This window comes from Halichoerus grypus, chromosome 14 (assembly GCF_964656455.1).
Source record: "Halichoerus grypus chromosome 14, mHalGry1.hap1.1, whole genome shotgun sequence".
NCBI classification, from domain to species: Eukaryota; Metazoa; Chordata; class Mammalia; order Carnivora; family Phocidae; genus Halichoerus; species Halichoerus grypus.
Genome location: NC_135725.1, coordinates 69,360,121 through 69,375,570, shown reverse-complemented (window position 1 = coordinate 69,375,570; position 15,450 = coordinate 69,360,121). Strand labels below are relative to the sequence as shown.

General features: G+C 36.9%; 1 protein-coding gene across 2 annotated transcripts in view; it reads right to left on the bottom strand.

Moving 5' to 3' along the window:
* RAD23B (RAD23 nucleotide excision repair protein B) overlaps positions 1–15,450 on the bottom strand; it is a 40,912-nt gene that overhangs the window by 21,497 nt on the left and 3,965 nt on the right. For both annotated transcript variants that reach the window (XM_036091415.2, XM_078061559.1), the window contains 3 exons: positions 3,652–3,733; positions 3,185–3,264; positions 168–436 (listed from right to left, as the gene is read on the bottom strand). In XM_036091415.2, coding sequence (XP_035947308.1) covers positions 168–436; positions 3,185–3,264; positions 3,652–3,733 — 431 coding nt within the window. The remainder of the gene's footprint in view (positions 1–167; positions 437–3,184; positions 3,265–3,651; positions 3,734–15,450) is intronic.

The window sequence follows — 15,450 nt, the reverse complement described above, 5'->3', positions numbered from 1 at the left end:
ATTGAAACAGGCACAAGCATGCTGTTTTAGTCACAGTTCAATGTTTAGAAAAAGTTTAACGTAGCAGAAACAAAGTTTGATCAAAACAATCATCAAAATAAATACTCGCGTTAAGTTCTTGTCATGAACTTGTGTTGAGATATGATTTCCTAGATTGTAGGTCTTACCTGTCAGTTGCTGTTGGACTCGTAGCCACGGGTGTCTCTGCTGGCTTTTCTGCAGGCTTCTCTGGTTGCGCCGCACTAGCAGGTGCAGGTTCAGAAGATGCTGTCGTTGGTGCTGGAGTGACGGATGCAGGGGAAGGAGTGGGAGCCAGAGTGGGAGCAGGGGCTGGGGCCTGAGCCACAGCTGGGGCTGTGGAGGAGCTAACTGTGGTAGTGGTGGCAGGATTTGACTGCTGGGTTGTAGCTGGTGCTGGTGTTGTCACTGCTTTGGGCTAAACACATTAAAAAAGTAAAACAATGGATTATGATAAAATACATTACCTGATCTCTAAGCAGACTGTATGGTTACAGGAGGCTACAAACGTAACACTAACACAAACTTGTAACTTGAAAATAATTTCATAAAGTAACGTAATAAGCGATCAATATTATCCATCTGAATCACTACTTAACGTTACTCTTTCAAAGCCAGTGACAGCATATATATTATCTATCAACCTTAATTAGCTTTAGCTAATAGTTTCAGTCTTTGTTATCAAGTTAATATGAAAAAGAACCAAAAGCAGCCACTACTCAGAAATATACAGAATGTGTACTGAGAAAAGAACCATATAATTACTGTCCCACCACCCCCAAGCATTACACTTTAAGTTCCTTGGTTATAATTTTCAAGTATTTATTGTCATTTAAAAGCGTCACCAAAATAACTTTCTTGTTTGATTTGAGCTGGTATAGAGCACACTGGAGAAAGAGTGGCTTGTGCAAGGTAGGGCAGGGGAATTAAAAGAAATACTAGCAGCGTTCATTCCCTCCTTTCTTTATTCTAAGAGACCTGTGTTTGGCCCTGTAACTTTTAAACTGCCAATACTCTGCAAATTATTAATGTTCTAAAACTCCAGTCTAGATGAAATGAAATTTAAATGCATTACTATGCTCATTTATTATTTCCCTTAAGATTACTTGTGATCAATATAATACAGTCACATTCCATGCCCTCAAGGTCTCTGTTGCCATAGAGCTATTTAAGCCTCATTCTAAATGGTATCAAACCCATCTGCTTTTTGAAGTTTTTCTGCTTACTTTTGATCTAAATAACTTTTTCCTGTCTCTTTATAATAAGGTCATTTCTCATTGCTTCCATAATGCCCAATTCTTCCCCTTCTAATAGCTGGCTTCTATTAACTTGAAAATAAAATAACCACAAATATCATTAGAATCCTATGTAAAATAAGAAAAGGCTTGGCTCTAAGTAGCTATTCTTCAAATGCATGGATCTATTCTGAGACCTATCCTGCTTAATTCTTAGCTATGTTCTAAATAATCAAGGTTATTATAATACTAAAGGAAATAACACCAATAACATACCTATCCAAATATGTGGCTACCACATTTTCCATTATGTACTATACATGATAAAACTAGATGAGACAATGGAATATTATTCAGCCCTAAAAGGACACAAATTCTGGCATGTAGCTACAACATGGATGAACCTGGAAGACATTATGCTAAGGGAAATAAGCCAGTCACACAAGGAAAACACTGTATGATTCCACTTATATGAAGTATGTAGTTAAACTCACAGAAAGTAGAATAGTGATTACCAGGGACTGGGGGGCGAGGGAAATGGGAGATACCATTTAGTGGGTATAGAGTTCTAGAGACAGATGGTGATGATGGTTGTAGAACATGAATGTACTTAATGCCACTGAACTGTACAATTAAAAATGGTTAAACTGGTAAATTTTGTGTTATGTATATTTTATCACAGTTAAAAATACTAGACTGAGACAAAGTTTCCTCACATGATTCTGTTCCTCTATATGTAAAGTTTAACATTTAGTGAGTATAAGTGCTTTAATATAACAAAATCACTATGGTTCTTAATGGATTAAAAACTTTTAAATCCAATACCTATGTTTAGCTGCTTTTTCTCAGGACAAAAATATGCAGTTAATTAAAATTTACTTGCTCAACTATTTTCTACTGCATATAGTACCTTAAACTTAAAAAAAAATCCTCATTTATTCTTTCAGTCTTTGATAAACTGTTTTTCAATTACTTATTTAAACTTATTTTCAGTGTCACAAGTATACTGTTCTTCTCAGATTACGACAACTCAATCCTAAAAATTCATGTCATGAGTACCACCACATCCCTATTTAACTCTCCACTGCATGCTTATGTATCTTTAAACAAAAATATAACAGAACCTCTGAAAGAACCCAAATTCATTCTCTGCCTTAGAGAAAAACTCTGACTTTTATAAACTGTCCCAAATATATTTCAATCCAACAAGTCACAAAAAATTCCCTTTAAAAAACTTCCTCAAGGGGCGCCTGGGTGGCTCAGTTGGTTGGTTAAGTGTCCGAATCTTGGTCTGTCATGATTTCAGAGTCCTGAGATTGAGCCCCACGTCCAGCTCTGCACTGGGCAGAGAGCCTACTTAAGATTCTCTCTCTCCTTCTGCCCTTCCCCTCTAAAAAACACCACCAAACCAAAACCTTTCTCACAACTATCATTCTATCATTTCTTCAGCTGCCTTTTCCTTTTTTAGCATCTAAAAATCTACCCCCTCAACTAAGGAATATCACTGAAATTATGATTTTACATGTCTTTTCTGCCTGAGGAGTCAGTCAGATCTAGTACATAATTTAGCAAGTCCCTTTAAGGCACCCTTATTAAAAACACAAAATAAGAACTATTTACTCAATTACTAAGAATCACACTTTAAATTACTTAATTACCGATTTTAGTACTCCAGCAAAACTTAACAATTTTTACATGACCTTTTATTATCTGTTTCATTTAAAGTTATGTTTAAGCTATAAATGTACAAAATAATTAACTTTATGGCTGACTCAAAGTAGACTGTTAAAACCTTTTAACAGTTAAGTACCTGCCATATGGATGTGCACAAACTATATACACAGTTGGGATCATTATTTAAAAAAAAAAACCCCAAAAAAACAAAAAACCCTCAAATGCATAAAGATATACAGAACAAGGCTCAAACTCACTTTTGTCACCATAACCACCACGAAGTTTTTTTCATCAATTTTATATTCTTTTAGAGCAGTATCATCATTGAGGATTTTGCCTAGTACATTAAGAAAAAAAGAACACATTATTTGAAGCCCCATAACCTTTGTCTTACACATTAACTGAAGTTAAAATAATCACCAATGTCAATTCTATCAATTAATACTTTCCCCAAAGAAAAACATTAACTAATCAGCCAAGATAAATATAAACGGAAATATAGTCGGGTAAAAAGGCACTAACATTTGACTGAAAGATATCAAACACAAACACCGTATATATTTCCTTTTTTTTTTTTTTAACATCATCTTAAGAGCTTTAACACCGTATATATTTCTGAAAGACTCAATCTGTATACACAATTTATAAGATGACAATTTCTAAAACCAAAGACTGTCACTGTAAGCAAGAAGATGGCATATTACTTACAATATTTAATTCATACCTGCATAAATTAATTTTTGACCTGCTACAGGAAAGGCATCTTTCCCCTTTTCAGATTCAATCTTCTCTTTCAGTGCCTTCACCTACAGGAAAAACAAAGATTTTTTTCTAAAAAGTCTAAACAACAAATGACAATCCAGAATTTGAATAAATAATGCAAGGTAAAATTTTATGCATATTAACTATTAAATATACTTCCAAAAACTTAAAGATCCTGTCTTTACAATATTATATCAAAAAAACTCATTCTTAATACATATCGCTAGGCATAATAGGGGCGCCTGGGTGGCTCAGTCGTTAAGCGTCTGCCTTCGGCTCAGGTCATGATCCCAGGGTCCTGGGATTGAGCCCCGCATCGGGCTCCCTGCTCCGCGGGAAGCCTGCTTCTCCCTCTCCCACTCCCCCTGCTTGTGTTCCCTCTCTCGCTGTGTCTTTCTCTGTCAAATAAATAAATAAAATCTTAAAAAAAAAAAAAATACATATCGCTAGGCATAATAGGTATAAACTTTGTTTTACCACAGATGCTAGACATACACAGATAAAAAGAAAAAACTTTACCAGTTGACTTGATAAATCCATTCAAAATAAAGATTTCAACATCAGAAAGTTTTGATTCTCATTATAGTTTATGGCCTTATTTCCCACAGAGTAAAAAAGTAAAGAAAAACTCTCTAACCTAAAAGGCCTAAGAAATGAAATAGTCACTTCTACAATAATAATAGAAGTTAAATATGAATGTTAAATGGCAAATGATTCACTTTAAAAGTGGGATACATTTCATTATAATCACACCCGAGGGGGCTTCATAAAGACCTTCATAAATCTTCATAAATCTTCATAAAAGATTGTTTTAATTAAAACAATTTCTGGGGATGTGGCATGAACATCTGTATTTTTTTTTAAAGCTTTACAGGTGGTTCCAAAGTTCAGCCTTGGCCAAGGACCACTGTACCACTTAAATGATCTTAAACAAGTAGCTCGGTTTCTCTCAAGTATCAGTCTCATCTACGAAGTACGAGGGACTGAAACAGATGATCTTTATGGTCTCTTTGATTCCTAAAATTACGTGACAATAGGCTCATTATAAGGTATTCTGAAAATGAGTCCAATCAATTTCTGACACTGATCAGAAAGCAGGGTGGCAGAGGAGTAAAAGAGGCAAGAAGACATAATGGAACTAGTTTCATTACTTTAAAGGCACAAGAATCAAGAGGGAAAATTCTATTCCTTCTATTTCCGAGAATACTTCTAAAAAGTGTCTAAGTTGATAGTTCTGAGCTTTAGGTGAAAGACTGCCTGATAGGGATACAAAGAGAGAGTACTAGTTTCATTAAAGACACAAGAATCAAAGGGGAAAATTCCATTTCCTTCAATTTCCCAGAATACTTCTGAAAATTGTCTAAGTTGATAGTTCTGAGCTTTAGATGAAAAACCGCCTGAGAGAGAAAGAGAAGGTCCCTTTGTACAATTAAAAAGCAACATGTATCTTCCAAAAGAAAAAAAAGATGATAATGCTTATACAGCTTTAAGTACATTAACATACACAATTTCAAGTAATTCTTAAAACTCTGGGACAAATGGGAATATCATCCACTCAATGTTATAGATGAGAAGAGAGGTTAAATCTCCTCCCCAGGTCACACAGCTACTACGTAGTAGCTGAAACCCAAAACAGCTTTCTGACTTCAAGCTTTAAAGCAGAGTTATTTTGCACACACCATATAAATTACCCTTGCTGCATTGATCTTCCTGAAATGAGTCAACAGCATCACCACTATTCTGATGTTCCCCAAAGCAGAAATCCATCACAAGAATCTAAGTCCACTATTTTCTATTGTTCTGAATTTCAAAGGTTAAATGAACACAAGTAACAACTTAAAAAAAATCAGTAAACTCAGGCTATAAATTCCATGGCCTTATTCAATTTCACATAATGTTCTTTATCATATGGTAAACTCTCTGCTATGTGTGTTTCAGAATAAAGAAGAACAAAGACTTCACAACTTCAATAACTCTACAGTCGGCCCTTGCTTTAAATTAATGTTGACAGTTCTGATTTTACCTATACATTCAACTAGCACTTCATGATAAGAGCAGGAAATAAAAGATACGATATATCCAAATTTCTAACATAAATTTTAAAGATCATTTCACTAAATCCCTGCACTGCTATGGATGCTAACGCCTAGAGCAATGATTCTCTAGGTGTGGTCAGGGAGCCATAAAGGTTCGTAAGACCTTATCAAGTGGTCTGCAAGGTCAAAGACATTATTTGCCTTTTTCCATTCTAATTTTCTCACAAGTATATACTTGAGTTTTCCAGAGGTTACAAAGCATGTGATTCCACAAAAGACTGAATGCAGAAGCAGGTGAGAAGCTATCTATCTTCTATTAAGCCAAACATTAAAGAGTTTTGCTGGGGTGTCTGGCTGGTTCAGTTGGTAGAGTATGTGACTCTTGATCTCAGAGTGGTGAGTTTGAGCCCCATGCTGGGTGTGAAGCATGATGGTACACTGGACTAATCATGTCTGAATAAAAAAAAGCAGAACAACAACAACACACACCTCCAATCATTTTGCTCCAAAGAAACCAAACCGGTGATTAAAGAATATTAAGAATATAACAATGAGAACTCTATAGACATCACTATCTATATAATTTGGCTAAAAAAGTAATCACAGACTAACACTGTAAGTGTTTAGGGGCGCCTGGGTGGCTCAGTTGTTAAGCATCCGCCTTCGGCTGAGGTCACGATCCCAGGGTCCTGGAATCAAGCCCCGCATCGGGCTCCCGGCTCCGCGGGAAGCCTGCTTCTCCCTCTCCCACTCCCCCTGCTTGTGTTCCCTCTCTCGCTGTCTCTCTCTCTGTCAAATAAATAAAATCTTAAAAAAAAAAAAAAAATTAAAAAAAACAAAACAAAACAAAAACTTCCCAACTGGGGCACCTGGGTGGCTTAGTCGTTAAGCGTCTGCCTTTGGCTCAGGTCATGATCCCAGGGTCCTGGGATCAAGCCCCGCATCAGGCTCCCTGCTCAGTGGGGAAGCCTGCTTCTCCCTCTCCCACTCTCCCTGCTTGTGTTCCTTCTCTCGCTATGTCTCTCTCTGTCAAATAAATAAATAAAATCTTAAAAAAAAAAAAACAAAAATCTTCCCAACTCCCCATATCTCTTGTCAGCTACACTCTCCTCCCCTTAGTCTCACGCATTTTTCAAAAAATTAACTACACACACTGTAGAACTTACTGGTAACACCAGACCTACTACTCAACTATACAGTGCTGACAAAAGAATGGACTTTATTCTCATTCTGCTGCTTATTTTCTCCCTATCCCCAGGATTCCATAAGACTGCTCTTACCAGTTATCACCAAATTCAGCAAAAATCATAACCAGACACTTCTTAGTCCTTTCTTACCTTACTTGACTTGTCACATTAAACAGTACTGAACCTGTTTCTCCTGTTTACAGTGCTTTCCTTTGGCTTCCGTAAGGCCATGCTCTTCTGGATTTCCTCCTATCTCTCTGTTTACAGCTTTGTGAAATGCTCTTCCTTGGCTAGCCCTTTAAGTGCTACTCAGGGTTATACCCAAGGCTGCCTTTTGTTCTATATAAACTTCCCAGATAATCCATCTCCTTTAGTTTTAATAACCATCCAGGTGTCACTTCTTAGCCCTGTCAACTTTAGCCATGCATACCTAAGTCTCTACTTTATCCCATAGGCATTTCAACCATAATATATTTGCTGAAAGATGGCCTATAGACTAGTAAGTCTAAATCCTAACCTGATCAAATTGAACACACTTTAAAACAGCTTATTAAGAAAGGTCTTCTTTCTGGATGTTGCAAAAAAAGAAGAGGTAGCACCTGTGCACATGGCTTGTCTTGGGAAAGTTATGACCAGCAACACATGCAGTTATGACTCCTCTAACTGCGCTGAGCCCCATGCCAGTGCTCCTATTTCATTAAGTAGTAAACAGGATGGATCTAGAATTGATCACCACAGTCCCAATAAATAACGAAGGCTATCCTTTCATTTTGCTAAACTTTCATTTTGCTGTTTATTTCCCCCTGAAGAATGAGTTTATCATCAACCCAACCATCAACAAAGCATTGTTATCAAGAAACCAAACTTTTTTCCTAGCCGCATACTTCTCTTATGAAATTGTGTGCATTTCAAAAGAAAAACATATTCTTTATCTAACATTAAACATGGTTGACATGGCTTTTTCCCCCCCCAAAAGGGAGACAATCACAATTAATAATAATAGTCTATTAAAAAGTGCCAACACAAAAGCTGATCAGTTATCCCTTTTCATCCCATTCCCATGAGGTGCTTGTCTCTTCCACATTCCTCACATCAAATCATTCATCCAGTGGTTCCAACTTACCACCTAATTATTTCCCCATGTGAATATTACATTGCATCCCCTGGACTACCCTAGTCCAGGCCAATAACCATTAAAAATAGTCTTTTCCATTCAACAAATTTAAGTTTTATGTTTCAGATATCAAAATGTCTTACAAATTATATCCCCATGACAGTAACATAATGTTTTGCACCTCAGTCCTCCTACACAGCACTTTTGCACAAGATTTCTAGGACTACAGCTTGTTGATTAGGTTAGCAATTGAATATTCATATGATAACCCAGCTTCCTCAATGTTACAGTATATTTTCCTTATTTCTGCTGTAACTGTATTGTTCCTTATTACTGTTATAAGTAGTAAAAAAAAATTATGCAAGCTTTAATGGGTAGCCCTGAAATACAGTGGCTGAATGAGTAACAGCTCATGGGTGCTATGTACTTACCACATGCCAGGCAGTATATGAAGAGCTTCACAATATTTAACTCATTTAATCTGTGCTACATCTCTTATTTGAATACTGGCTAGTTACTCATGTGGAAGATGATATTTGTGAGCACTGATGCAGGCAATTTTGAAGCAAACTGACGCCTTTGATCCAACAATTCTACATCTAGAAATCAAGGCTAAAGACATGTTCACACAAATACTTCAAAGATACATGAACAAAATATGTGTACCACACTACTGTTTATAATACTGAAAACCCTAAACATTCAATGGTAAAATACATTATTGTACATTCATTTGAATACAATGCAATACAAGAACAATCACTATACATGCAAGGTATTCACTGAATGCATGCACATATGAATAAATGACACATTTATAATTATCTTTAAGGGGCAAAAGCTAGTTGATTTTTAAAAAACAGTGTAGTTATGTTTATGTGTTACATGTACACAAAAAAAATGTCTAGCAGCATATAGAGTCCATAGTGGTTACCTGGACCAGGAGCATAAAGCCTTCTGCTTTTTTATACACTTTACTAACTGTAACAAGCCTGGATTATTTTAGTAATTTAAGGGAAAATTTAAAAAATTAAAAAAAAAAATCACTGCACCCCCTCTCAACCATTGCTTACTAATATTATACAAGAATACACTGCAATTTTGGGGCGTCTGCGTGGCTCAGTCAGTTAAGCGTCTGCCTTCGGCTCAGGTCATGATCCCCGGGTCCTGGGATCAAGCCCCACATCAGGCTCCCTGCTCAGTGGGGAGTCTGCTTCTCCCTCTGCCCCTTCCCCCTGCTTCTCCTCTCTCTCTAGCTTGCTCTATTTCAAATACATCAATAAAATCTTTTAAAAAAAAAAAAGAATACACTGCAATTTTGGGAGGAGTCTTCATTAAAAAAGAAAAGTCTGGGGCGCCTGGCTGGCTCACTTGGTAGAGCATGCGACTCTTGATCTCAGGGTCTTGAGTTTGAGCCCCACGCTGGGCACAGAGATTACTTAAAAAAGAAAAATAAAAAGAGAAAGGTCTGAGGCAGTAGTCTAATACCTAGCTAAATTTTTGAAAAATAATTAAGAGCAACCAAAATTTGGGCGCCTGGGTGGCTCAGCTGGTTAAGCGACTGCCTTCGGCTCAGGTCATGGTCCTGGAGTCCCTGGATCGAGTCCCGCATCGGGCTCCCTGCTCAGCGGGGAGTCTGCTTCTCCCTCTGACCCTCCCTCCTCTCATGTGCTCTCTCTATCTCATTCTCTCTCTCAAATAAATAAATAAAATCTTTAAAAAAAAAAAAAAAAAAAAAAGAGCAACCAAAATTTGGCTATTAGCCATTAGCAAAAGGAGAGTCCCAAAGCAAAAGGGTTTCACAGATTTACACTGTGGGCAATGCATTTTTTTTTTGGGGGGGGGATTCCTTGGGTGGTATACTTCCATTTGAGAAAGTGGCAGGCACCAAGGAGTATTTCCTGGATTCCTCCCCCAAAGTAGTCTCCCGCTAATTCTAAAAATAGAATTGATTATAAAGAATCAGCTGACTCTAGTGCAACAGGAAAAATCTTCCCACTAGACCCACAGAATGGAAAAATGTAGCAAAAGAGATTTTTTATTACTGAGAGTACAGTATTAATAATATGTGAGTAGACAGTAAATAAAAGCCATCAATTCTCAAATTATGATTATGATCCAAAAGGCTATGATTTTAAAATATACTCTGAGGGGCATGTGGGTGGCTCAGTCAGTTAAGCCTTTGCCTTCAGCAGGGGTCAAGATCCCTGTCAGGCTCCCTGCTCAGCATGGAACTTGCTTCTCCCGCTCCCTCTGCCCCTCCCCACCACTTATGTTCTATCTCACTCTACTCTCTCTCTCTAATAAATAAACTAACAAACAAACAATCTTTGAAAAAAATGTAATTTGAAATCCAGAATCTATTTTTCCCATAGAAACTATGATATTTAGGCTCCTAAGCCAAACTATTCATGCCAATTTAATCTATACCAAAATATATTCTTAACGGTATGATTTCAACAAGATAAAAACAGACACAGACTTTGAAAACTAAGTAGAGAAGTAGAAATCTCAAGATACCTATAAGTTTTAAAGTTTCTATATAGGCAGAGAATGGATCTAACACACTACAAAAAAAGCCACCTACCTAATTCAACCAAAAGTTTGAGGGGGAAAGGAGAGAGGGAGTGACACATAATTTTTATCCACCTGTTGAAGTATTTAGGATCTGTTCATATATATTAGTCATTTGTAGCCAGTCTACTTCCTCTGCTAGAAAAGGTTTATGTAATGTTTAAAGGTTTTATAAAGTTCATTGAGTTATAAAATTAGCTCTTGGAGACACTATATAAGGAATTTATCCAAACTTACAGGGAACAGATGGTGTGATGTCCTTCAGCAGGATTCTGTGCTATGACAGGCTCAAATTTAGCACATTTCTTTACAAAAGTAACAGAAATTTTATACATTACCTATCAAATCATCTCACAATTTCCAAACTAAAAAAAAGCAGAACACCACTCTTAAAAACTGAAATTGGTGATTATATCAAGTTGACACAATGAGAGGAAACCACATCTATACAAATCTTTTTAAAATAGTGAAAGCATTGATCAAAATAATGGAAAACCGATGAAAAAGCAGGATTTGTTTTTAAAAAATTGTATACGTTTATTTTTAATTTCACAATTCATTAAAAATTTTCAGATCCATGATCTCATTTGATTTTCACACCAACTCAAAAAGGCAGGCAAATTATTAATACTCCTATTTTACTAATGAGAAAAAAGATTTAAGTGCTCAAGGACAAAGGACAAATACAAAATGGGAAAAAACTCACCCCTGGCCGTAGTGTGATTTATTTGAAAGTGAGCAAGATATAAAAACAAGTAAACAGACTCAAGAGCTACCCTTAAGTTTTGCTATGAAGAGCAGCCAGGAAATGAGGCAGTAGCCAAAGAGGGATACTGAGACAAGGGAGGGTTTTTTAAGATAAGGAAAATATCTGAATATTCTAGAATGGAAAAATCAATGAGGCAGAAGAGAAAAGGAGAACAGATGGAGTGAGGTCCTTCACAGACCACCAAGTATAGGGTATAGTGGAAAAGTAGAGGCACCAGCCTTAGCACCACCCCTAATAGATACCAACCCCCAACAAAAGGGGACTATAGGAAGTAGGTAGCTCTGGTAGGACTCTGCAAAAGTTCTGTCCCGACTGTTTCTATATTCTCAATAAAATCTAAAATCTCAATAAAATCTAAAGCTAGGGTTATTGGCTGAAAATGAGGACGTTCAATGAAATCTGCTTATGACAGTGGAAGAGTGAATGGATGGACTAGTGAAGTGTACACTAGTAAAGTACACTTAACAGGCAGTACAAAGGGCCCAATTACAGTTAATGTTCACAAACTTTAAGTGAGACAAATCAATGTGGCTATGTGTTTGTTTGTCTTCTAGCTACACAAGTGCCAAGTACAAACAAAACAGAATTTAATCACATTTGGGGTTTTCCAAGAAAAAACAATGAAGTGAGATTGGGACCATGTTGTCAAGCACGGTCACGGTTTTATGTGTATGCTCTCAAACTCGTAAAACCTTCCAAACAACCATGTGAGGTTAGTACTGCCAGTGGCAGTACTCTCATTTTAAGATGAAGAAACAGACATATTATTGGGTAACTAGCCCAAGGTCACAGAGCAAGTGCTACAGCCAGGATTGAAACTCAGGCGGCCTGGCTCAAGAGACATGCTATGCTGACCCTTGCAAGAGAGTGATTATAATCACTGACCCTATTTTAGCTGGGCAAGAGTGGAAGCAATAACATGAAGGGAGAGCCAGCAAAAAGAAGTGTGGATCAAATGAATTATAGGTCTCATAAGAACTGGAATCAGAAGAAAGGTAAAGTAGGTTACTAAAAACAGATTACTGGGGATGGGGGAATAGCTACAGTTACTGGCAGTAAGATCTAGTTACCAGTCATGGGACTGAATAATTGAGGTAGTGTAGAAGGAAATATCACTGGATGAGAGATTAAGGAATACAAGACCAGGGTATGAGGCAAGACCATCTTTCATAGATACTGAAACTACCAAAGCCATTGACTGTGTGATGGCAGCAAGTTACTAATCACGCTGGCATTCATTTCTTCTTTTTAAAACATACACTAAGGGCGCCTGGGTGGCTCAGTTGGTTAAGCGACTGCCTTCGGCTCAGGTCATGATCCTGGAGTCCCTGGATCAAGTCCCGCATCGGGCTCCCTGCTCAGCGGGGAGTCTGCTTCTCCCTCTGACCCTCCCCCCTCTCATGTGCTCTCTCTCATTCTCTCTCTCTCAAATAAATAAATAAAATCTTTAAAAAAAATAAATAAATAAAAAATAAAACATACACTAATACATTATTTTCCACAATTCTGGTGTGGATGTCTTTTTTAAACAATGTCTACCACATGCTGTGAAGATCAGAATTGTGATCATTTTCACATGTTTTTAACACAAAGATAAAAGCAGCTACATCAGGGAAAATGACAATGTCAAGATAACTAATATATGTCCATAGTTACTATCTACATTTCCTCATCTCCCATTCATTCCTCAATCCACTTAAACATAACTTTTGGCTCCACCATTCCATGGAAATTACTTGTCAGGGTAACTAATAATCTCCAAGCTGTCAAAACCAAAGGGCATGTCTCTTGAACTCTCAAGCAGTAGACACATTAGATCCTTTCCTTCTCCTTGAAACATTTTCTTTTCTTGGATTCTTCCTACCTCAAAGATTGTTCCTTGACTGACCTCTTCACTACTCAATCTCCAAATACAGGCTTCAACCCCAGGCCCCATCCTATTACCTAGCTACATTCTCACCATGGTTCTTCAATTCTAGTAGAATACAATTAATTACATATAGTGGATAATTTAGGGTTCAAATTACACAAGCAAGGGACACTGAAAAAGACTGCTAGATGATCTCATCTGGTCCCATGGACTGAAGTCAACCACATAGGCTGCCTATCGTCAGGGCTCTATCTCCATCCCAAACTTCTCTCTGGAATCGAGCTTCGTAACAAATCTCCTTGTCATCTTTACTTGAACGCTTAATAGGCATCTTAAATCTTGAGTTCCCACCACAACCCCAAACCTACTCCCTTCCCAGCCCTCCACATCTCAGGAAAGACCATAAGTATTCACACAATTTATACAACCAAAATCTAGGCTTAATCTTCAATTTCTCAATTTTCCCCACTCCAACCCATCAAAAATTCTCTCATCTCTACACTCCCAAGCACATCTCAAATCCATCCATTTTTCTTCATATCTGTGGCTCCTACTTCCCTAGTTAAAGCCTTGACTGTTTAAGACTACTATACAAGCCTAACTGGTCTCCCTGCTATTCCTCTTGCTCATCCTATTATCCATTTCCCATACAGCAAAGTAACCTTTAAAATCATAAAAGAAAATTTTCTCTTCTGCTTAAAATTCCCCAAAGGCTTCTTATTTTACCTTGAAAACCCCCCTTGGCTAACTCTGATTACCTCTCTTCTCCCTCACCTACTAGATTAGCAATACAAGCCTTTTTTGAGTCCCAAAACACACTCTTAAAGGTCTTTCCCTACAGAAAACACTCTTCCCCATCTGAGTACTTATTATTATTCAGATATCAGTTTAAATGTCACTGTATTCAAAAAGGCCTTCAGTGACTAGTCAATTTAAAAGTAGCCACCCAGTCATACACTATCACATTACCTCACCCTATTTCAATTCTCTACATAGCTCTTAGCATTATCTAGTTATTAAAATTTGTTTTTTTAACAGATTTATTCCATTGTAACATATGCACCGTGACAGTAGGACTGAAAGTTTAGTAAGTACTCAACAAATATTAAATAAAAATCAACATGCAAATACTGAGGGATCACTAAAAGAATGCATTCAATTCATTCAAAAGATGTTTATTAAATGCCCACTATGTGCTAGGTATAGGAAGAGCAAAAGTCTGGCAGAAACCGTATCTGATTTCCCAGGTACTTCCCGTATTATGTTTTACCAATATGCCAAGAAACCTTCATTTCATCTCTGCGATATAGTTTTTTAAAGACTTATTTGCTTTAAAGAGAGTGAGCATCTCAAGCAGACTCCCCTCTGAGCACAGTGCCTAACTCGGTGCTCCATCCCAAACCCTGAGGTCATGACCTGAGCCAAAACCAAGAGTCAGACCCTCAACCGACTGGGCCACCCAGATGCCCCTGTAATACAGTATTTTAATACATTTATTACTCTGAATGTGTTAATAATCTAGGAAACTTCTATAATAAAGTACTATCTCCAGCACAACTATATTAAAATACAGTAAACCACAACAGGAACAAGTTGCTAATAAATGACGGCTAACAAATACCATATACAGAAAAAGTACTAAACAATATTTTACAGTATAATCACCAATATTATACAAATAAACCACAAAGCAAGGTATTTCTTTACACATTACAGTACACTAAATGTGCTTTCTATAATTAAAACTACTATATCTTTACAGTTCTTTTATCCAAAATTCCAACATATACATACAATAGCTTTGATGTCACTTACGTACTATTATAATTGCATTTCAGCTTCTTCATTTAAAGTCTAATCTCACACTTACTATTGTTCTTCCACTTATTGAAAGCACACAACAGTGACAAGGGTTAGCATATTGAAGAATTAAATCTGAGTATCACATAACTCTTTCTTGTCATCATTTTTAGTGATACAATAAAACCTGCAATGTATTACAATCATCTTAATTTTTGTTTTTTAATATATTTGTTCTTAATTAAGGGTTGAAGTAATCGCAAAACGAAATTAAGTGCCTTTGGATTTGAGCTTTAAAAAAACTGTGTACTCCGTTTTCCTCTATATGTCCATCCATCACATCACCAACTTTCAGAATTTTTTAAAATTTTATACAAGTAGTAGTCTATTAGACATCACAGAATGCTTTAT